We start from the raw sequence: 22610 nt of genomic DNA on the forward strand, positions 1-22610 counted from the left end.
ACAATTTTATAGAAATAAAGTTTATAATATAAATAGATATATTTTTTTTTTTTATTTACAATCCTAATTGCTTTTTTTATTTTATTTTTTTTTACTTTTTTTTTTTTTTTTTTTTTTATTAAGATATATAATTAAATAATGATATTTTATTTTTTAGTTTTTCAAAAAATTTGGTTTTAATGGAGAATTTGGGGGCGAAAAAGGAGTTATTGGGGCTAAAGAGTTTTGGATATTATGAATACGAAGAATACAAGATAACCCTTTACTTGATGATGCAACATAAATATTTCCATTGTCAACGTGGGCAATATCATTAAATGTTGAAAATGAATAAACATTTTCAATGCCGCTATTATTATTATTACCTTCATTTTGGTGATCATTACTATCAATACTGGTAACACTAGTAATACTACCACTACTATTATGAATATTTATATTATTACTACTATTATTATTATTATTATTATTATTAATACAATTATTATTATTTAAATTATGATTACTATTGTTTGTAATTGTGATATTATTAAAACTATTTTCTAATTCTAAATTATTACCACTATTTATACTATTACTGCTATTATTATTACTATTATTATTAATATTATTATTATTAATATTATTATTATCTTCTATAATACAATTATTGTCATCTAATGAAATATTTGCTGGTAATGATTGAATGATATTACCATTTAATAAGGTTCTAACTTCAATTAATGGACCAGAGATACCTAGGACATATGCTGGGACTAAAGCTAAAGATGATGGAGTTGAACCCCATTTCAATTCGAATGATCTGGTTTTTACACCAGACTCATCAACGAAAATACCAATATTATTAAAGCACAAAAGAATTTCGCTATCTAAAGATAAAGCTTTAACGGGTTCAGAATCTGCTTTCTTGTAGAGTTCTTTTATGGTCTGGGTGAAAATATCGATTAAAAGAAATTCCTTTGCAATACCAACACAAATCATACCGGGAGCAATAGCACATAAAGTTTTAATGTTATCAGAGACTACCAATTCTTTAGTTTTTACAAAGTCACCCCTATTCCATTCGTAGAGTATTAATGTTTTCTTTAGGCCTACATACAACAATGTAATGTCCTCTTCTGAGCTATTGCTGTCACCTTTAGTATAGCCATAAACAGTGCAACCTTTAGTACCCAAAATTTTTTTCATTTTTATTGAATTGATTTGTTCTTCTGTAATACCATTATTGAAATTTTGTGAATTTTGATTATTATTTATAATATTTGCCGCGATAATGCCTGATTTTGACCATCTTAGCGATCCATAGGCATTGGGTGAGTTGTTATAATAGCCTGGTGAATTACCATAACTACTATTTTGTTGTTGTTGTTGTTGTTGATGATTTAAATGATTAGTTGGTATTGGAATACTATGAGTTGTTGGTACGCTGCTGTTTGATGATGAATTTTTAAAATGTTGAAAAATTTGTTCCATTTCATAAAAAACTAAACCCTTTGATGTTAAAACTAAAAGTACATTCAATGGTTTGATAATAGTAACACGAGTAACATCTTTTATATTTATAACTTTTTGGAATAACTGTTCACCTGTCGATATATTTGTTTTTAATAAATAAATTGATTCGTCAGTTGCAACGATTAATGTACAATTGTTTTCATCAGACTCTAAAACATCTAAACAATTAATTCTTTCATTTAATGATTTTGAAAATAAAATTTCAGTATCGAAAATTTGACTCTTGGATGATTCCTTTAATTTGAAAAAACCTGATCCATACTTTGGGTCCTTTGCTTTCAACTCCTTACCCTTATTAACATTTGATACTGATGATGATCTTCTTTTAGGTACAAATGATGATATAGTTGATGATGAACTTAATGAATATTTTTTACAAATACTTTCTAATTGATCCTTAAATGTTCTTTTTAATTTGCTTGCAAATGATGGTGCTGAATTTAAAGCTGCTCTTTGACCATTTACCACTATAATTGTTATGAAAAAAAAAACATATTAATTTATTTGATTTTATATAAAATAATAAAAATTGTGATGCCATCCCACAGATAAATATTAAAAAATATTACATTTTGTGATTAAAAACTCTTTAAAATTTTGACACTTTGGAAAAATTGAATGAGTTGGGAGTTTTGGTCCAAACTTTGCAATACCATTTTTAATTACAATTTCTACATGATAATGATTATCATCAACTGGTCTAACAATTGCAAATATATCTAAAAATAAAGATTAATTTAAAGGGAAAAAAAAAAAATTAATATTTAAAATTCTGCTAAAAATATAGAAAACTATACACATACGATTAAAATTTGAGTTAATTTTTGATGGGTCCCATGGTATAATTGGGTCAGATGGATCACAGTCATAAAATATAATAATTACAATATCATTTCCAAGATGTCTTTTTCTTTCAATTTGTTGTGAATCTGCTTTTGAATGGGGTAACATTGTTGAAACATGAAACATAACTTCATAACCATTTAAACTTGTATATAATGAATGTGTTCCTGTAGTATTGCTATTTACATCCAATCCACCCCTATAACCCTTGAATGAATTTAAAACTACTGTATCACCTAATAAATTTAAAAACTCTGTCCATCGAGGTGAATATTCATCTGTTATTATAATATATGAAAAAAGCGTATATTAGAATACAATAATAATTATACACATACTATTAAATTTTGATTACAAACTATTATTATAAAATTCATCTTCGGTTGATTGACCTGGACGTGCTAATAATATTCCAAATTTATAGAAAATTTCAGTTTGGGTCGCTTCTAAATCTTTAAAATCTTTTAATAAATCTACAGAATCAATTTCTTTTATTTTTTTAATTGACAATCTTGGTAAGGCCTTCTTTATAATTTCGGTTGGTGTTAATGATTGCTTTTGTTTAACTTGAAACCATTGTCTTTCGATACCCTCTATTGTCCATATAATTGTTTTATAAGAGTATTCGCCCTCTACATTATAATCTTCTTTGATAATTGATGCGCCAAACACATCTCCGTTATCTAAAACACCTAAATAATTCTGATGGCTTTTACCTAAAAAATAATTATAATACCATAATACACACTCTTCTGGATTTTCAACTGCAATATCTAAACTCTCTGTTTGACCGCTTGGTTGTCCAAATAATAATGGTGATGTTGATTTTTCTTCTGTACCTTTTTCAACCCTCCAATCAATAGTTGATTTAACTAAATCTGTATTTTGATACTTTTAAAATATAAATTGGCAATTTAATAACTTGTGCGACATATTATAAAAATTAATAAAAAAAAACCTTACCATTATATTAAATTGTTTTTTTTTTATATTAATTTAATAAAAAAAAAAGTTACAATTTATCATTAATTATTTTGATTTGTTTTTGATGGTATATTGATTTTATGTTGATTTTGTTACAATTTGAATTTTGATTTTTAATTATATTTTGATTTATTATTTATTATTATATCTATTTTTTTTTTTTTTTTAAGATAAAAAAATAAAAAATAAAAAAATGATTTTTTTATTTCCTCTAAACTAAAAAATTTTATTTTTTTTTTTTTTTTATTTTTTTTTTTTTTTTTTCTTTTAGTTTTTTTTTTTTGAATGCAATAAACCAACGAAATTATTTGATTTAAATTGTTTTTATTCAAATAAACGATTAAAATGTAGTTGGAGATAAGAAGGTTTTTTTTTATTTTTTTCTTTTGGAGGGAAAAAAAAAAAAAAAAAAAAAAAAAAAAAATTGGCTTTTAGGTGGCTTTACAATAAAATTTTATTTTTTTTAAATTATTTTTTTATTAATATTATTGGATAACCTAAAATTAGTTCCTTTTTTATACGCGTGTAAAAAAAACAAATAAAATTTGTTGAAATATATAAAAATATATAAATAAAAGTAAAAAAAATAAAAATAAAAAAAAAGAAAGAAAAAAAGAAAATAGATTATTTTTAAAATAAAATAAAATATAAAACAAAATAAAATTAAAAAAAAAAAAAAAAAAAAGTGAACGTGTGTTTTTAAGAGTTAAAGATAGAATGTGTGTTTTATATGTGTTATTTTTTTTTTTATATATTATGTGTGTGTGTGTGTGTTTATTTGAGGTTGTTTGATGTTATGTTTGGTGTGTGTGTACGAATTAACATTTTGTATTAAAAAAATATAAATATTAAAAAAATACTGATAATATGCCTATGTGTTTGTGAAAAAAAAGAAAAAAAAGAAAAGAAATTGAGTGAAGAGGTGTCGAGATACCAAAATTAGATTTAATTTATATATCTAACTTATATCGAATCTTGGGAACAATAATTAAAATAACTCAAAACGCACACAAAAATAAATTTAGAAAATCAAACATAAAACACAAAACACACAAATTATTATTATTATTAAAATTAATATTATTTATTACCATTTAATATTTAATAAAATTAATTTTAATTTTAATATTAATATTTTAGATATATTATTGTTGTCAGTTAAGATATCAAAGTTAACAATACCACCCAAAACACAGAAAACATAATATGACGTTATTATTAATTTTTACTATTCATCCATATACATATCATATGCCTTATGTCATAAAAAAATATATATTAAACAATATAATTTAACAACAATAATAAAAAATTTATCTTTTTTTTTTTTTTTCAATTAGTTTTTTATTTTTTTTATTACCTTTTTTTTTTTTTTTTTTTTGTTATTTATTTCTTTCTTTTTTTATTATCAATATTAAAAATTATACACAAAGTCTAAAAATAAAACAATATTATAAATTAGTAAAATGATATCATATTTGAATTTAAAAAAAAATAAAAAAAGCATACCTATAAGTGATATATCTACCAGCAGTTTCTGATGGTCTGACGATTTTAACAACATTGCCTCTAGCTAAACCAAAATATCTGGCAATTGGATCATTTAATTGAATACGTGGTAATTGACTTTCTTTCATTTTGCTATAATATTATTATTATTATTATTATTATTTTTTGTAATATTATTTAATTGATAATAATTTATCATCGATGATTATTATAATGTTTTATAAGAGATAATTAAATTGTGATAAATTAAAATTATAATTTAAATTAAAAAAGAAAGAAAAATTAGTTTTAAAACTAAAAATAAAAATTATTATAATACTACTACTTACTATCTTGTTAATAATTCTAATTTCTCTTCTTTGGTTAATAAAATATGTTTTGGTACTAATTGATGATGGGTGATGTTTACTAAGAGTTCGGCTTCATTGAATTGTTCAAGTACAATTTTTTTATCTTGAGAGATTTCAACTAAAGCTTGTTTAGCGAATGGAGTGATGTTTTGTTGAACAACAATGATAGCTCTGTTTGTTTGACGTGATTTCATAAGTTCAACATATTTTTTGATATGGGTTACACCAACCTTTGGTACTTCTGGGAAAAATACATAAACACTTTCAGTTGGATCATCCTTTTTAACACAATAAATTTTTAATTCATCACGATTTGTAATATCTCTTGGTACTTCTGCATCAATTGCACTTGTAATATATCCACGATCTGATAACATTTGAATTACAGTTTTACGAATTTGAGTTAATCTAACTGGGTCTTCCATTTTCTTTTTTTATTTCTCTGTGTTTATATATATATAATTAATGTTCTGTTGTTTTGATATTTTTGATAAATTGTTATGATTTTTTTGAATCTATAGTTTTGTTTTTTTTTCCAATACAATTATTATTTTATTAACAATGATAATATAGTAATTATTAAATGAAGAATTAAAAATTGGTAAACTCTTTCCCTAAATTTTAATTTTCTATAATTAATGTATTTATAGGTATGTGTGAGAAAATAAATAAAAAAAATAAAAAAAAAAAAAAACGAAAAAAATTAAAAAAAAAAAAAAATAAAATTTTTTTTTGAAAAATTTGAAAAAATTGAAAAAAAAAAATAATTTTAAAAAATAATTATGAAAATAACACCACATTGATTGTTAATTTAATTTGATCAAACAATTTTATTATAATTTAATATAAATAATTAAAATATAAATACACATTTTATAATGCATATTATAGTATTTGTCTTAAATCCATTATCGATCCATAAACTTATTTTGAAATAAAGAAATTTAGAAAAAAAAGAAATTAAAAAATTGGGCCGACGTGGCCACCTTATAAGGTGCTTATTTTGAGTTTTTTTTATTTTTTTAAAAATTATCAATTTATTATCTTTTTTTATTTATTTGATTGTTTTGTTTTGTTTTGTTTTATTTATTTGATTGTTTTGGTCATAAGTTTATTTGTTTTTATGATATACTTATTTGTTTATTTAATTATTAATTTATTTTTTTTAATTGAAATGGTTTGGGTTCTTTGATATTTTAATTTTATTATTTTAATAAAAAAATTTTTATTATAATTTTTTCATTTTTTTTTTTTTCAATTTATTTTTTTTTGAATATAAATTAAAAAAATTTAAATTTTTTTTCTTTTTTTTTTTTTTTTTTTTTTTTTTTTCAATTTATTTTTTTATTTTTAATTTTTTTATTTACATTATTTTAAATTTTTTTTCAAAAATCTATTTTTTTTTTGGAATTTAAAAATTTAAAAATATATTAAAAAACCCACTCTCTAACACCCCCTTAAAAAGATATAGAAAATTAATAGTAGAATTTTTTATAAAAATATTATTATAATAATTTTCATTATGGGCCACACATCCACACACACTTTTTTTATTATTTTTACTTAACACCCGCTCATTAAATAATAAAAACATAAAGTGTTTTTTTTCTGTATTATTTTTTTTAAAATACAGGTATCATAACTTTTTATATTTAGTTTTATTTTTTTTTTCCCAATTGTAATAATATATTTATTTAAATCCTACATACAGAAAAGAAAATAAAAATGGAGACAATGATTAAAAGTTATATTAAAAAAGGGTAGGTTTTTATTTTTAGAATGGAATGTGGTTACTGAGTTTATATTCATTATTTTTCGTTTTTTATTTTTTTCAATATATTTTAGCAAGGATGCAGTATTAAATACACCAGAAATTGAAAGAAAGGTTAGAGATGCAACATCAAATGATAAATGGGGTCCATCAGGCACTCAAATGTTAGAGATTTCAAGAGCTTCATATAATTAGTATGTAAACAAAAAACATCAATATATCATTTAATAATAAAATCAATTTATATTTACTGACATTTTTAATTATGTTTAATAGTGAATGTTTCCCAATAATCATGGGCGTAATTTGGAAGAGAATCAACGATCCAGGTAAATATTGGAGACATGTTTACAAATCCCTTCTTCTTATCGATTATTTAGTTAGAAATGGTTCACCACAAGTAATTAGAGATTGTAGACATCACACTATGGAGATTAAAACTTTAGTTGAGTTCCAATATATTGAAGAGGAGAAAGATGTTGGTTTAAGTGGTATGTATTATCAAATAGTTTCAGAGGATTAATTATGATCGTTTTAAACTAACTTTTTTATTTATTTATCACATAATTATTTAGTTCGTGAAAGAGCAAAACAAGTTATTGATTTATTACAAGATGATCAAAGAATTAAAGAGGAAAGAGAAAAGGCTAAAAGTAATCAAAATAAATATGTTGGTATTGGTAATGATAGTAGAGACTTTGGTTATGGTGGTGGTGGTGGCGGTGGTTACGGATATGATTCTGATCCATATAGCCGTGGTGACTCATATGGCGGTAATAGAGATTCATATGGTGGTGGTGGTGGTAATAGAGATCAATCATATGGCGGTAATAGAGATCAATCATATGGTGGTAACAGAGACTCATACGGTGGAAACAGAGATCAATCATATGCCAGAAGAGGTTCATTCAATGGTAGAGACGATTCATATGGTAACAATAGAGATCAATCATATAGTGGTAGAGATGATTATGGCAGTAGCAGAGATACATATGGTGGTCACCAAGATTCATCATATGGTGATTTCGATAATGGTGGTGGTTATGGCAATGGAAATAATAGACAACAAGGTAACTTTAATAATATAACATTATTATTAAATAGTAGTAATTAAAGTATATTAATGTATATATTTTTTTTTTTTAATAATTTTTAGAACAAGAATATCAACAAACTAATAATAATATAAATCAAAATACATCATCAAGAGGTAGACCAAGAGCTGCCAGTGGTGGTAATTTAGGACCATCCCCAGTTACACCAGATTTCCAATCACAACAATCGAACCAACAAAATCATCAGCAACCAAGTTTAATCGATTTTTCAGAACCAGCTCCAGCTAATAAAAATATGGTATTCGATCCATTAGCAGAACTTGGTAATGGAATGAACAGTAATAATAATAATAATAGTAATAATAATAATAATGGTGGATTCCAAGGTAGCAGTAACAATAATGCTAATCTTGTTGGATTAGGATTTAACTTTAACCAACAACCAACTCAACAACAAAGCACATTCCTTCAACTTACATCTTCAAACCCACAACAACAGCAACAACAACAACAACAACAACAACAAAATGGAGGATTCTTTAATAATCAACCACAACAAGCTCAACAATTTGGACAATTCCAAAGTTCAAATAATAAAGATCCATTTGCTAAAGACGAATTTGGCGATTTTGCAACAGCCAGCAATAGCAATAATAATAATGCTGATTTTAACCCATTCGAACAACCATCAGGTGATTTCAGCCAACAACAACAAAAACCAAAAGACAGTGATCCATGGAGCAAAAAAGATTTATTTGATTTATCAAATCTTGGAACTGGTAATTCAAATCAATCACCAATTAATAATAATGTCAATAGTTCAGGTAAATCTCGTTCACAACCAGCTCGTTCAGTTAATGGACCAATTACATCAGCAGGTTCAACTATTCCAACCATGAGACCAATGCAAAATAACAATAATATGGCTATGAACCAAGGTGGCATGCAAGGTAATATGGGCATGAACCAAGGTGGCATGGGCATGAATCAAGGTATGATGAACCAAGGTGGAATGGGCATGAACCAAATGGGAATGAACCAAGGTGGCATGAACCAAATGGGTATGAACCAAGGTAATATGGGCATGAACCAAGGTAATATGGGAATGAACCAAGGTAATATGGGCATGAACCAAGGTAATATGGGCATGAACCAAGGTGGTATGGGTATGAATCAAATGGGAATGAACCAAGGTGGTATGGGCATGAACCAAGGTGGCATGCAAAATAATATGAACAGAGGAGGTTGGTAAAAAACTATCGATTTATAATATAAAAAAAAAAAACCTAATAATAATAAACAATAAAATATTTATCATCATAATTAAAAAAATAAAATCTTTTTAAGAAAACAAAGAGTATATTTAACAAAAAAAAAATATAAAACCAATGTGGTTTTTATTGTTTTTGTCTTTATTTATTTAGTTATAGTCATTTATGTTTATTTTATTTTCTATTAAATAGTTTTGGATGCATGAGTCATTTTCTAGTAATTCCTTGATATTGTTGTTTATTTGTTCTATATCTAAATTTATTAATTCTATTTGCTTTAAGAAAAAGGAAGAATGTAAATTATTAGTATGTATGTTCATTTATAATTTAAAAGATATTATTGTTATACTTACTTTGGAAATTTTTAATATCAATGATTTTTTTTCAGTTTGTAAAACATCTTTTGATATTTCTAGTATTGTTAATTTTGATTCTTTTGGCATTATATTCTATTATTAATCATTATTATAAATTAAATATTTAATTTATAAATCTATATAAATATTGTATTGTATGTTATTATTTATATATAATGTATTTAAATGTATATAGTGTTTACATCTATTAGAAAAGATATTTCCCTATTTTAATTATTTATCTTTTAATGAAAAAACATTGAATAGATCTATTTATAAATAAATAAATTTTAAAAAAAAATTAAAAAAAAATTAAAAAAATAAATAAATAAATTTAAAAAAAAATAATAAAAAAAAATAATTAAAAAATAAAAAAAATAATAAAAATAAAATATTGTTTTTATAATTATTATTTTATTATATTTTTATTCAAATAAATAATAAAAATATTTAAATAGTTATTAGATATCCATTTTTAGAAAATATGTAGTAATTCATTTGACTATTATAGAGAGAATTTTAAAATAGAATGATTATAACATTTTTTAATATACTTTGTTTTTTTATAAGATTTATAAAAAAAGATTTATTATTCTTTAACAAAAATAAACAAATAAATAAAAAAGTAATTAAACTAAATACGGTATAGTTTGCCCAGGTGTTTTAGATTGTTTTAAAAAAAATTATTAAACGACCGAAAGGGAGTGTGAGCGCGCGTGTGTAATAAATTAAACATTAAAAGGAAAAAAAAATGGCAAATGGGATTGTAATAATTGTTTTTTTATTTGAAAAATAGACATTTTTTTATTTTTTTATTATTTTTTTTTAAAAAGTCAAAGTTGTATGTGTATCAAAAATCGTTATTTTCATTCTTTTAAAACAAAATTATGTATCGTTGAGTTTCCAAAATGAAAATTATCTTTAAAAAAGTCGAGTTGTTGTTTAAAATTATTTTAAAAGTAAGTTTAGTTGGTTTTTTTTTATTTTTTTTTTATTTTTTTTTATTTTTTTTTATTTTTTTTTTAAATACAATTTTTTTTATTTTTTTTGGTTTCATTATAATATTATTTGGAATATATTTTAATTTTTAATAATAAATAATAGTAGTAATAATAATTTATTCTATGATTTAACAAAAAAAAAAAAAAGAAGAAATTAAAATTTTTAAAAAAGAACAAATTTTTTTTTTTTTCAAATCTATCAAAAAATTAAACTTTATTATTATTATTTTTATTATTAGGTTATTTTATTAACCCTCCCTTAAACGGTACCTTTTCATATAATAATATTAAAAACCCAGAAAAAAAAAAATGGAAAATAAAAAAAAAAAAAAATTATAAAATTATTTTATCACTACCCACAAAAACAACACACACCACACAAATAAACATTTTTAACTCTCTTATCCATACAATATTTCCCTCTAACAAACAATATATTAAAGACATAATTAATTTATAAAATCAAACAAATACTCAAAACAAATATAGAGACACTCCAACACACAAAATATTAAATAACAATAACTACTACTGGTTGTTATTCACACATATAGAACCTCTCAAAAAAACATATAGACACACAAAAATATATTGCGTGCACTCTTTCTTTTTTTTTTTTTTTTCTCACACCGCTCACTCACTCAAAAAAAAAAACAAACAAATAAACACTCACAAATAACACACATTCAAAAAAAAAAAATAAACAAAAGAAAAAAATAGATAGATTTTTAAAATATAATTATTTTTATTTTTAAAATTTTTTATATAAATAACATTTTAAAAAAAAAAAAAAAAAAAAGATAAATTTATTTAAACAAAGCAAAATAAAATTTTAAAAATAAAATATATATTTTAAATAATTTAAAAAATGGATATTTTATATAGTTATAATAGTAAATATTAACTCTTTTCACTTTAGTTTAAAAAGTGTGTTTATACCAATTTTAAAAAAATATTAATTTTTTTCATTTTTTTTTTTTTTTAATTTTTAGGTTTTAATAAAAAAAGAAATTTCACAATTTTAGAAGAATTACCATACGATGTATTATTACAAATTTTGTCATTTTTAAACCCAAGCGAATTATGTACATTAGGATTGGTATGCAGAGATTTCAAACAATTGGCTGACGATGATTGGATATGGAGAGGATTTTACCCAATTTTAAAATTCAATTTTTGTTTTCATTTCCAAATGAATCACTATCCAAGAATATTAGAATCACAAAATGCCAAACGAGTATATATTAACGAAAGTAGATTAACCAAATCAGCATCAAAGTTTATTGGTGTGTGGAGTGAAAAATGGTGTGATGTCGATGTATTAAACTCAACTAAAATTTCATTCAATGGTGAACAATTTATGGTTGAATACACAAAGAATAAATTTGAAGCCGAGTTTCAAAGCTTTGATGGCAACACACTGAAATTTAAATTAACTGGTGGTGATAGTGGTTGGTCATTTTTATATACTTTATCATGCTTTGAAAAGCAAAATCAACAAAATCAAAATAATAATATAATAACTACAAGTAATGGAAATCATAACCAACTTTTTAATCATCATCAAAAATACTATCAATTCAATCAAAACCAAAATTGTAATAATAATAATAGTAATATTTATTTTAATAGTGTTCACAACAATCATTATTTAAATAGCAATTCTGTGGACGAATCAAGTAATCAAGAAGAGGTCTTACATCTCCATGTTTTAAGACTACACGACAAGGTTGAGTTTTCAGGAATGTTTTGTTCATCAATTAGTGGAAATATAACCCACCCACACCACTTTAGAAATAAAAGTGACTTTCAATTATATTTAATGAGACAAGAGATTCAACAACTTAGAATTCAACACCAACAACAACAAGAAATAATTAACTCAATCCAAAGAATTAATGAAAATGATATAACACATCAGAATAACAATAACGAAAATAATAATAGTAGTTGCAGTGATTCAAGAAAGCACAGCAGGGTATATGCATATTAAAAAAAAAAAAAAATGAAAAGGGGTAAAATTGTATATATTATTTTTATTTATATATAATTTAATGTTACAATATCCTTAATGGTACATTATTTAATTTTTTTTTTTCTTTTTAAATTGTATTTTTAAATTAAAAAAAATATTTTACGAATAAATAATAATAATAAAATTGTAATATTAAAATTTAAATAAAAATAATTTAAAATAATCCAAAAAATCTAATCAAATCTAAAAATATTTTTTTTTGATTTTTATTTATTTAAAATTTTTTTTTTAAAAAAAATCTTTCAATGAATGAAACTTGATTCTCTTTAAAAAGATATTTTAAAATAAAAATCACTCCATTTTTTTTTTTATAAAATTATTTGTTATATTTTTTTATTTTTTTATTTTTTCTTTCATTTTTTATATTAACAACATGCACAAAATTTTTTTATTTTTATTATTATTTTTTATTTTTATATTTAATGTTTCATTGGTCAGTTGCCAATCATATATAATATTAAATGAAGAAGAGTTAAGAAAGGTTCCAAGTGTTTCAAAAGATAATTATTGTGATTATGATCTTCAAATTTTAATTGAGGATTTCTCAACATATCAATACTTGAGAATGTCATCAAATAATTATTCGGATATCGCCAATGTTTATCCATCCTCTTTTAATCAAACTCACACTTTATTTAATCCAATTTTTCAAATCGTTACAGAAAAAGAAATAACTATCAATTTAAATGTCGCAAGAGAAGATTCAAATATGTTTGATTTCACAATCAAATTGGTTTGTAAAGGTAATATATATTTACAATTATTTTTATTTTTTGTATTTTTCTTCAAATTTTAATTTTATTTTTATTTTCCAGATATAAATTTTAATCAATTAGAAATTTCATTGTTACAAGATTTCAAACCTCTTTATCAATATTTTGAGTCATTGTGGCAAATCAATGGAATTGATTATCCAACTTTAAATGAAATAACTTACTCCGAGGATCAACTGACACATAACACAGCATTAAGAAAGGTTGATGACAGCATATTTTCTTTGGTATTAACTAAACCACCATTAGATTATGATGCATCTACCAATAAATGGAATGTTTATTTAAGTTTTTTCAATTCTTCTGGCAATTCAATGGGATATCTTTTATTGAAAGTTAATAACCCCTTTAAAGGTAATTTAAAAAAAATTATTATACTTTAAAAAAAAATTTTAAATTACTAATATAAAAATTTTTTCACTTTTTATATTTTCTTTCATTCATTTATAATAACTTTTAAATAAATAATAGATTACAACGATAACTTTGTTTCTTCAGTTACACAATATCCAAATTTTTCACCAAGTAATAATATTGGGTTTTTTTCAACTCCAATCATTGGTTTTAAATATACAAATCCAAATAAAGTTTTAAATCCATATTTTACAGTTTACGAAAAATCTTATGGTTATTACTTCGATTCACCATTACCAGTTTCGGGTAGAGTGGGTGATATTAACTATTTATGCGATACATTTATGGGTATGGATGATTTGGTATTAAATGTTATTGAAATATCTGTTAATAAAAATGGTCAGAGAACTGGTCTGCAGCCAAACACTATATTTAGTTATCAGGGTAATAGTTAATTAATATATGTAGAATAATTAAAATTAAATATACATTTTTCTAACCATTATTTTTTAAAAGCAATAAATTTTGGAAATTTTTCCATTATAAATATGGATAAAAAATGTATTAAAGATTTTTGTTTTTCAAATTACACAATAGATAATGTTTCTAACTCTCCTCATTTGTACAAATTGCAAATTGTACGAGATAGTACATTTAATTTAGAGGTTAGATATATTGCACAGTTTCCATTTTCTTATACCAAGGGCAATTCAGCTAGTTTTATTTCTTCTGTTTCCTTTTCAAGAAACCCACAAACTATTTATAGTTTATATATGTATAGAGATAACCATGATATTGGTTTATTTGATAAAAATAAACAAGTTATAAGTATGTGTTTAAAATTTATATTGTATTTTATTAAATTATTTTAAAATAAAACTAATAGTTATTTTATTTTAGATAATGATAATCTACCACCAGTTTTAAATTCAATTGATTTTACATTAATCACAGATAGAACTTTTTTAATTAGAATCAATATAACTGAAACCAGAGAAGGAGATACCGGTTTAGAGTCAATTTATTTAGGTAGATTTCTTGATCCAATGGATTTTAAGATATATAGAAATGAAAGTTTATCATCAGAAGGGTTATATCAAATTGCTTTTGATTTTATGGAGACTTCACTCAATGGTTACCAATTTGTTTTTATAGACTCCAATGCAAAAAAATTAATGATAAAAAATGAAAAATTCTACAGCATTAGTTCAAATGGTTTAAAAAGTTTAAATTTAAAGGAAAATTACTTAAATGGTAAATATTTCTATTTCATTATTGTTATTGTTTTCATTGTTTATTAATAAATATTTTTTATACATTATTAGATTTAGATTTAAATAAATTAATTAAAACAGTTAAAGTTTCATTTTTATATAATAATATAAATACAACAAATTCAATGTACAATAATCAAATAATTTTAGAAATAGGCAATACAAAGAACAACTTTGAAAATAATATCCCAGTTATATTTGAATTTTCAAAATCAACTAAAAAAAAACATATTTATTATTTAAAATACGAACCAAGTTTAAATAAATGGACAACTAAATTTAGAGTTCCAGGTAATTTAATGGAAGGCCCCGTAGCATATAGAATTTACCCATCTTGGATTAACCATATTGAAATTCCAAGTAGCTCTTTGCCAGGAGAATGCCAGTTAAATGTAACTTCCAACTATTTTGATTATATGGGTCCAGTCGTTTCAAATATTGAAAAGATTCCAGATTCATTATCTCAAGGTAGTAAGATTTTCGGTTGGTATTTAACTATTGTTGATGAAACAAATGGATTTAAAAAAGGAAATTGTACAGTTACTGGTAGTTTAGACAATTCAGTTTATAACTATGACTTATCATTGGATACTAGTTTACTAGATACCCCATTCATTACAAAGTTTAAAATATTAGTAAGCATACCCTTTTCCTGTACAACAATGAACTATAGTATCACAAGTCTTTATTTGGAAGATTCTCAAGGGCAATATACATCATTTAATAATTTTAATTATATTGTAAATTATCCACAATTAAATCCATTTATAAATTTTATGGGAAAAACCAATTATTTATCATATGAAATATCATGCATACAACCGTTAGATTATAGTACATATCCATCTATAGTTACTTGGTCCCCAAGTGAAAAATCAATAGATGTTTCAAGTGAAAAATCACTATATGTTAATTTTGATGTAGAGGATGTCAATGGTTTGAAAATCGATCAATTGCCAGTGCTTTATGTTATAGGTTATGAATTACAAATTATTGAAAGTAAATGCCAACTCATGTCCCAAGTGCCCCCAACATATTCATATTTTTGTGAAATTTTAATTCCATTTGGTTTTGGTTTCTTAAATGGAAACCAGTCATTATCTTTATCTTTATATGGTCTAATAAGTAATAATGTAAGTAACAAAAAATAAAATAATAGCATATTTATTTTAAATATAGTATTAATTAAATAATTTGTATTTAACTAAAAAGGGAAATTTTAATGGTTATTCAAGAGAAAATTTAGAATTCTTAAATTTAGTTGCAGATGTAAACCTTACAACCTCTCGTTATTATAACAAACAAGTTAAATTAAAATCAGGTTCTTATGTTGATTCAAGGAAGGAATTAATACTTTATGGAAATAATTTAAGACATGTTAACACTATTCAGTTGTCAACTGACCCTGCATTTAAATCAATTTTAAAACAAGGAACTTATAATATAGCTGAAGATTCATTTTTAGTCTATTCAGGATTGATATTAGAGAATGATATCGAGATATTATTTATTAAAGTAATTGATGGTAATGGGGATGCTTCAAACATAGTTTCAATTAATTCAGTGTTGCTTTTGGATAAAACTGGAGCAATACCAATGTTTCCAGATGATAATAATGCAATATGTAATCTAGATTGTGGTCAAGCTTCAACCAGAGGCCAGCCAGATAGAGGTTATTGTAAATTAAATGTTGGCTGTGTTTGCTTTTCACCCTATATTGGCAAAAACTGTGAATCACAGGTTATAACTATTCCACAACCGGATATTGACAAAGAGAAACCAGATACAAATATAGATTTTTCAGATGATTTGGGTAACATTAAAAGCATTATTTCAATTGTTGCTTTGAGAGAAATCGATTATATTACATTAAAACCAGTTTATACATATAATTTCGATAAATGGAACTATACTAAAATATCAGATTCAAAAAATCAGTATTTGACCAATCTATATTCAAACAATAGCATCATGGGCAGCAAAAATCAACTATTACTTACAACAGTAAATGTAACCTTGGAATGGTTTTCCAATCAAACTAACATCACTTTTGCCAATGAACAGTTATCAATGAATCCATCATCCATGAAATATACAATCGGAATATCAAAATATAAATTCGTAAATAAATTAAATTCATTACAAATCATATTAATGTCACAGATCGAATCATCAAAAACAAATGATGTATGTTCAAGTAAAGAGTTTAGTGATTCCGAAGACTCAAATTATATTAGGCTTCAAATTGATAAAAAATCATTTTATGGTAGATTTATTAAAAGAGCTCTAGTGGATGATTCTCCAGTGATTGTTAGAAATGAATTATTAGACAAAGATTTAAATGCAATTGGAAACTCAAATAAAATTCAATCATTCATCGGTATCATGGTTCCTAATTATCAGACTAATATTATTCTCGACCCAGATTGGAGTGTATTGTTAGATTCAAAAAATGCAAACTCTAATTCAAATGACTCAATTTGCACAAAAAAGAAATCATTAACAACATCTCAACTTGCAGGTATCATCATTGGATCTGTTGCATTCTTTTGTATTATTGTACTTATAATAATTAAAGTAATTTATTCATCTCCAAGATTCCTTTCTGTAAAAATATTCTTTTATAAATTATTTAAAAAAACATAAAAAAAAAATATCAAAACAAAACCAAATAAAAGATCATATAGTTTACATTTATTTATAAAATTAAATCTTTTTTTTTTTTTTTTTTTTTTTAAATAAATTCATTTATTCAAATAATTTTTTAAGATTTGATTGTTTTTTTTTTTTTTTTTTAAGAGTTTAAAGTGAAATTTAATAGTTATGTGAATTTTTATTTCACATTTACAACTATACCCTAATTGGTAATAAAAGATAATTATGTTCCTTAACAATAGTTCTTTATATATATAAATATATATTTATAAACATTTCATATATATAAAAAATATTCAGAATTTAATTATTGGAGTCATAAAAAAGATAATTTCCTTTTTAATATCAATATTATAATTTAATTTTAAAATATTAACCCACACCCACATTAGTATAATTTTAAAATTATTAATAAAAAATAATAAATATAAAAAAAAATAAAAAAATAAAAAAACAAAAAATAAAAAAATTAATTAAAAACAAATTATCTAAAATTTGGTAAACCTAAACAAATAAATTAAAACAACAAACCAATAAAATTTAATTAAATTAATAAAAATAATTTAAATAATAATAAAAAAACAATAATAATAATAATAATGAAATCAAATAAAATAAAGTATATCCTATACTCCTAATAATTTTATAAATATATATAGATAAACAATAAGATAATATTATTTGTCTTTTAATTTGTATAAACACATACACATAAAAAAAAAACTTGTTATATTAAAAAAATAAAATTTTTTTAATTTAAAATTTTTAAAAAATAAAATATTTTTTTTAAAAAATAAAATTTTAAAAAAATTGTTTTTTTCAGTTATAACACTTTGGTTTTTCTTACATTTCTATATAAAATAACAAAACAAAATAAAAAATAATAATAATAATTAATATATAATTAAAAATTCCACAATTCATATACACATAATAAAAATTATACATAAATAACTCATAAATCTATCAAACATAACCTTTTATATTAACAAATAAAGATTAAAAGATATAGCGCAATGTCTTTAAAATCATTCTTTAAATCAATTTTATCATCTTCTAATATTAAAGACAATATAAATAATAATAATAATGCTAATAATAATAATAACGAGATCAATATAACCAAAGATGAATTACTTAATAGTGATAATATCAGCAATAATAATACCAATATTATTAATGAAAGTGGTTTAAATAATAGTGATAATAATGAAAACAATAATAATATTAATGGGTTTGATGTTAAGAAAAATCTTCAGGAGATAGAAGATAAACAGCAGGAAGAAAAACAAATTGATGAACCAAATTTAATTGATGATAATAGTAGCACAACTACTAATGGTGATACAAACAATACAAACAATACAAACAATACAAACAATACAAACAATATAAATAACATAAATAATAATCAACAAACTATTAATACGATTAATAATAATAGTAATATTAATAATATGAATCAAGTTATTATAATAACAAACACCAATATTGATGATGAAACTAATATAGAGTGGCCAAATTGGTCTAAAGAATACCAATTTAATGAAGACTTAAGACCAATTTCAAGAAATGGCATGGATGATCCAATTCAAAGACCAAATTTGGGATTCAAAGGTGAAAATTATGTATATCAAAATAAGAAATTTATATCAAAGTTATACTGGAAAGGAAAAAGCACAATTTTTTTAAATGATTATGACGAAGATAGTTCAACAATTATAGATAGCGAAGAAGAGTATAGTAAGCGTTTATTAACAGGTGTTGTATATTGGAATTCAACCGCTGAGGGGCCCCCAAATTGTGTTCATGGGAGGCGCAATTTGCTCATTTTTTGATGATAGCATGGCATGTTGCATAAGATATTTTTATAATAATAATTTTAATGATTTAAAATCAAACCAAAACCAAAACGAAAACCAAAATCAAAATCAAAATCAAAATCAAAATCAAAATCAAAATCAAAATCAAAATCAAAATCAAAATCAAAATCAAAATCAAGATCAAGATGAAAATGAAAATAAAAGTAATAATATACCCAAAATTGTAATTTCAAATTCAAAAAACTATGTTGTAACAGCAAATTTATCAGTAAATTATAAGAAATTTGTTGTATTGGAAAGCTTTTCATCTGTAGAAACCAAAATTCAAAAGAGAGAAGGAAGAAAAATTTATGTTTTATCAACTTTAAAAGATCAATTTGGTGTCGTTAGAGCTGAAGCAACCGCTGTTTGGATTGTTGTTAAAATTGAAACCCCAATTAATAATAATGTTTCGCCGCCATCTTTCCTGTCACCTCTACCCTCGCCTAATAGCAGTAAAAAAGATTAAAAACTAATAAATATAGTTAAATATACATTATTATATTATTTATTAATAAATTATATAATAATATTTTAAAATTTTTTTTTTTTACAAACAATACTATAATTTTTTTTATTTTTTTTTTTTAATATACACTATAGTTAATTTTAAATTATTGTGGAGTTGGAAGAATATTGTTTGAACGCATAAAAGAAACAAGTTGGGAAGGAATTTCTCTGAGAGTTTCGCTTGCGAGTTCTGTAATTTGGTGTTCATACTTTAAGAATTCGACAAATTGAACTATATCTCTTTTAGCTTGATTACCTTTTCTATCTGTTAACAAACCATCATCACCATCTAAAGTGTTCATATTACTAAATGATGAACTACCTACACCAACACTATACAGTTTTAATTAATGTTTAATTGTTAATAAAAGTTTGATAACTTATTATAAATATAGATATACATAAAAAGGTAAAACATACATAACAATTGATAATGGTAATCCAGAGGCTTCAATAACTGCAGAGACTGTTTTTTCCATGTCTGAAATTTCACCATCGGTTAAAATTAATAAAATGCTATATTTAGGTTTTTTTTGGAATGACTTTGATGAAAAATCTTTACTTGATTTCTTCATTGCAAAACGAACTACATCTTCAAAATTAGTAGGATAGCTTAACTCGATACTTTTAATATGGTCACAATATTTGATTAGTAATGATTCGACACCTTTAGCTTCACCTCCTGCAAATGGGAAGCAATGGGATGTACTAAAACCATATTTGCCACCAAAACCTACAACATCGATATTACCATCGGTATCATATGGAGCTAAAACTGAGCCGACTGAACGAATTGCTTTGGCATATTGAGATGGAGAGCTTGGTGAGTTATAGTGTAACGAGCCTTCAGACAATGGACTACCATTTGAAGCAGTACAGTCAATTGCTACAATTAAATTAATTTCACATCCACCTGAAATATAATCTATAAATGATGGTTCGCCAACTAATGCAACTTGTTCAAAGTGAATAATACCAGAGTTATGATATGATGATTTACTAACTTTTTTTGGGTTAATTAATGCCATTTCTTTTTTTACACCTCTAAGTAATTCATCAGTATTGACTCTAAACATACCACTTTAAATAGAAAAATATTAATATTAATATTTTTAATTTTTTTTTTTCGATATGGTAAATACTTACATAAAATCATGGGCGCTAACTGAATCATAATCCCAGAATTCAAATAATAATTCCCTAAACATATCCCCACCATTTAGTTGCTCTAATTTAACTGTGAATTTTTCATATTTTGGGTTAAGGGTGTTTTTAATTACTGGACTTTGATATACTAAAATATTACTGTCTGGATTGGCTGGGTTGGTTTTATATATTTTAAAGTAAGGATCACTTGTGAATATATCTATTTTTGATAAAAAGTTAATATTGGATTTTTGTTCATTACATAAAAAGAAAATAAATATAAATGGGACACATACCTTTTTTATCTAAATTACTACCATTAATTTTAAACAAGATGTTTTGACGAGTTTCATAAACTTCTTCAGCAGTAACTTCAATTTCGCCTCTGTTTTTACCTTTATATATAAGTGGTGCTACAAATCTTTTACCAGGTTTTGAAATAATGTTACCTAAAGTGGTGGTCTATAAAAATAAATAATAAATATTAGTTATATTTCTATTTTATTATTATTTTATATTTTATATTTACACATTCACCAATTGTATCGTTATCATCGAAATCTTTGAATAATTTAATTTCTTTATCGATATCTAAAACTACAAATTTAATTTGTTGGATCTCTTCGAAATGGTAGACTGTACTAATTGATTTTTTAAATTCTGGATTGAGATTATTGTTGATCTTTTCTGTTGTACCTTCAAGTTTCCAATCGCTGTTTGCTTTTTTTGTAAAAAAGAAAACTTGGGGATCTGATTTACTGAAAACATCAAGATCTTTTAATTTTCTACATTTGAAATATAATTCAACTTTATTGTTGAGTGTTGGTTGATCTGATTGCATTTTTTTTTAAATGCAGTTTAACTATTTAATAAACAATAAATATAAATACAAAAAATAAAAAAATAGTTTATTTATAAACTGAACAAAATTCAAAAAAAAGTAAAAATTTTTTTTTAAAAATTAAAAAAAAAAATAAAATATTTGTGATAGGAACAATTTTGTTTAGATTTGATATTTTTGGGACACCAAAATATTAAAGTCTGAAATTTCTGTTTTTTTTATTGTTTAAAAATATTATTAATTTATTTTTTAGAAAATAATAAAACTTATATCATTTGGTTTTTGTTATGGTTTTTATTTTAATATGAGCATTCCGATGCTTGAAAGTATTGTTATATTAGCAAATTTATATAAAAGATTTTTTTAAAAGTGAAGACTTTAAATTTAATAAATAAAATAAATAAAAAAGTGTAATAAAACTTTTAAAAAAAAAAAATAATCCCCAAGAAAAAAAAAAAGTAAAGATTTTATAATTAATTTTTAAAGATAATAAAATGGTATAAAT

At 23.0% G+C, this 22610-nt stretch overlaps 9 protein-coding genes across 9 annotated transcripts; 6 read left to right on the forward strand and 3 right to left on the reverse strand.

Annotated features, from left to right (window-relative positions):
- Window positions 1-153: 153 nt before the first annotated feature.
- Window positions 154-3324, reverse strand: DICPUDRAFT_80637 (uncharacterized protein; the record flags this gene model as incomplete). Its single annotated transcript, XM_003289833.1, has 5 exons — window positions 154-1982; window positions 2085-2234; window positions 2319-2636; window positions 2718-3249; window positions 3322-3324. The coding sequence occupies 5 exons, from the start codon at window positions 3322-3324 to the stop codon at window positions 154-156; spliced, it is 2832 nt and encodes a 943-aa protein (XP_003289881.1).
- A 1439-nt stretch (window positions 3325-4763) lies between these two features.
- DICPUDRAFT_154339 (RNA polymerase II core subunit) lies at window positions 4764-5626 on the reverse strand (the record flags this gene model as incomplete). Its single annotated transcript, XM_003289834.1, has 3 exons — window positions 4764-4776; window positions 4852-4983; window positions 5181-5626. The coding sequence occupies 3 exons, from the start codon at window positions 5624-5626 to the stop codon at window positions 4764-4766; spliced, it is 591 nt and encodes a 196-aa protein (XP_003289882.1).
- Window positions 5627-6610: 984 nt separating this feature from the next.
- DICPUDRAFT_92379 (uncharacterized protein) lies at window positions 6611-9395 on the forward strand. The gene is made up of 5 exons (XM_003289822.1): window positions 6611-6961; window positions 7047-7166; window positions 7249-7463; window positions 7548-8042; window positions 8129-9395. Exons 1-5 carry the CDS (start codon window positions 6927-6929, stop codon window positions 9277-9279), a joined length of 2016 nt encoding a protein of 671 aa, XP_003289870.1. The 5' UTR covers window positions 6611-6926; the 3' UTR covers window positions 9280-9395.
- A 1682-nt stretch (window positions 9396-11077) lies between these two features.
- Window positions 11078-12872, forward strand: DICPUDRAFT_92380 (uncharacterized protein). The gene is made up of 2 exons (XM_003289823.1): window positions 11078-11548; window positions 11648-12872. The coding sequence occupies exons 1-2, from the start codon at window positions 11524-11526 to the stop codon at window positions 12646-12648; spliced, it is 1026 nt and encodes a 341-aa protein (XP_003289871.1). The 5' UTR covers window positions 11078-11523; the 3' UTR covers window positions 12649-12872.
- A 191-nt stretch (window positions 12873-13063) lies between these two features.
- Window positions 13064-14272, forward strand: DICPUDRAFT_80641 (uncharacterized protein; the record flags this gene model as incomplete). Its single annotated transcript, XM_003289824.1, has 3 exons — window positions 13064-13433; window positions 13506-13817; window positions 13935-14272. 3 exons carry the CDS (start codon window positions 13064-13066, stop codon window positions 14270-14272), a joined length of 1020 nt encoding a protein of 339 aa, XP_003289872.1.
- A 944-nt stretch (window positions 14273-15216) lies between these two features.
- On the forward strand, window positions 15217-16242 carry DICPUDRAFT_36456 (uncharacterized protein; the record flags this gene model as incomplete). The annotated part of the gene is made up of 1 exon (XM_003289825.1): window positions 15217-16242. The coding sequence occupies one exon, from the start codon at window positions 15217-15219 to the stop codon at window positions 16240-16242; it is 1026 nt and encodes a 341-aa protein (XP_003289873.1).
- Window positions 16243-16687: 445 nt separating this feature from the next.
- On the forward strand, window positions 16688-17737 carry DICPUDRAFT_36445 (uncharacterized protein; the record flags this gene model as incomplete). Its single annotated transcript, XM_003289826.1, has 1 exon — window positions 16688-17737. The coding sequence occupies one exon, from the start codon at window positions 16688-16690 to the stop codon at window positions 17735-17737; it is 1050 nt and encodes a 349-aa protein (XP_003289874.1).
- Window positions 17738-19425: 1688 nt separating this feature from the next.
- Window positions 19426-20166, forward strand: DICPUDRAFT_92381 (uncharacterized protein). The gene has a single exon (XM_003289827.1). The coding sequence runs from the start codon at window positions 19556-19558 to the stop codon at window positions 20075-20077; it is 522 nt and encodes a 173-aa protein (XP_003289875.1). The 5' UTR covers window positions 19426-19555; the 3' UTR covers window positions 20078-20166.
- Window positions 20167-20222: 56 nt separating this feature from the next.
- On the reverse strand, window positions 20223-22105 carry DICPUDRAFT_154343 (uncharacterized protein; the record flags this gene model as incomplete). Its single annotated transcript, XM_003289835.1, has 5 exons — window positions 20223-20451; window positions 20539-21198; window positions 21265-21484; window positions 21561-21726; window positions 21794-22105. 5 exons carry the CDS (start codon window positions 22103-22105, stop codon window positions 20223-20225), a joined length of 1587 nt encoding a protein of 528 aa, XP_003289883.1.
- Window positions 22106-22610: the final 505 nt, after the last annotated feature.

The sequence above is a fragment of the Dictyostelium purpureum genome (genome assembly GCF_000190715.1).
Source record: "Dictyostelium purpureum unplaced genomic scaffold DICPUscaffold_195, whole genome shotgun sequence".
Taxonomy (NCBI): Eukaryota; Evosea; class Eumycetozoa; order Dictyosteliales; family Dictyosteliaceae; genus Dictyostelium; species Dictyostelium purpureum.

Bases quoted from the DNA above. Each gene is read 5' to 3' on its own strand.
- DICPUDRAFT_92379 (XM_003289822.1), top strand. From the start codon at position 6,927: ATGGAGACAATGATTAAAAGTTATATTAAAAAAGG. The intron at 6,962-7,046 runs GTAGGTTTTTAT...AATATATTTTAG, and splicing joins AAAAGTTATATTAAAAAAGG to CAAGGATGCAGTATTAAATA. The intron at 7,167-7,248 runs GTATGTAAACAA...TATGTTTAATAG, and splicing joins TCAAGAGCTTCATATAATTA to TGAATGTTTCCCAATAATCA.
- DICPUDRAFT_92380 (XM_003289823.1), top strand. From the start codon at position 11,524: ATGGATATTTTATATAGTTATAATA. The intron at 11,549-11,647 runs GTAAATATTAAC...TTTAATTTTTAG, and splicing joins TATTTTATATAGTTATAATA to GTTTTAATAAAAAAAGAAAT.
- DICPUDRAFT_92381 (XM_003289827.1), top strand. From the start codon at position 19,556: ATGGGAGGCGCAATTTGCTCATTTTTTGATGATAGCATGGCATGTTGC.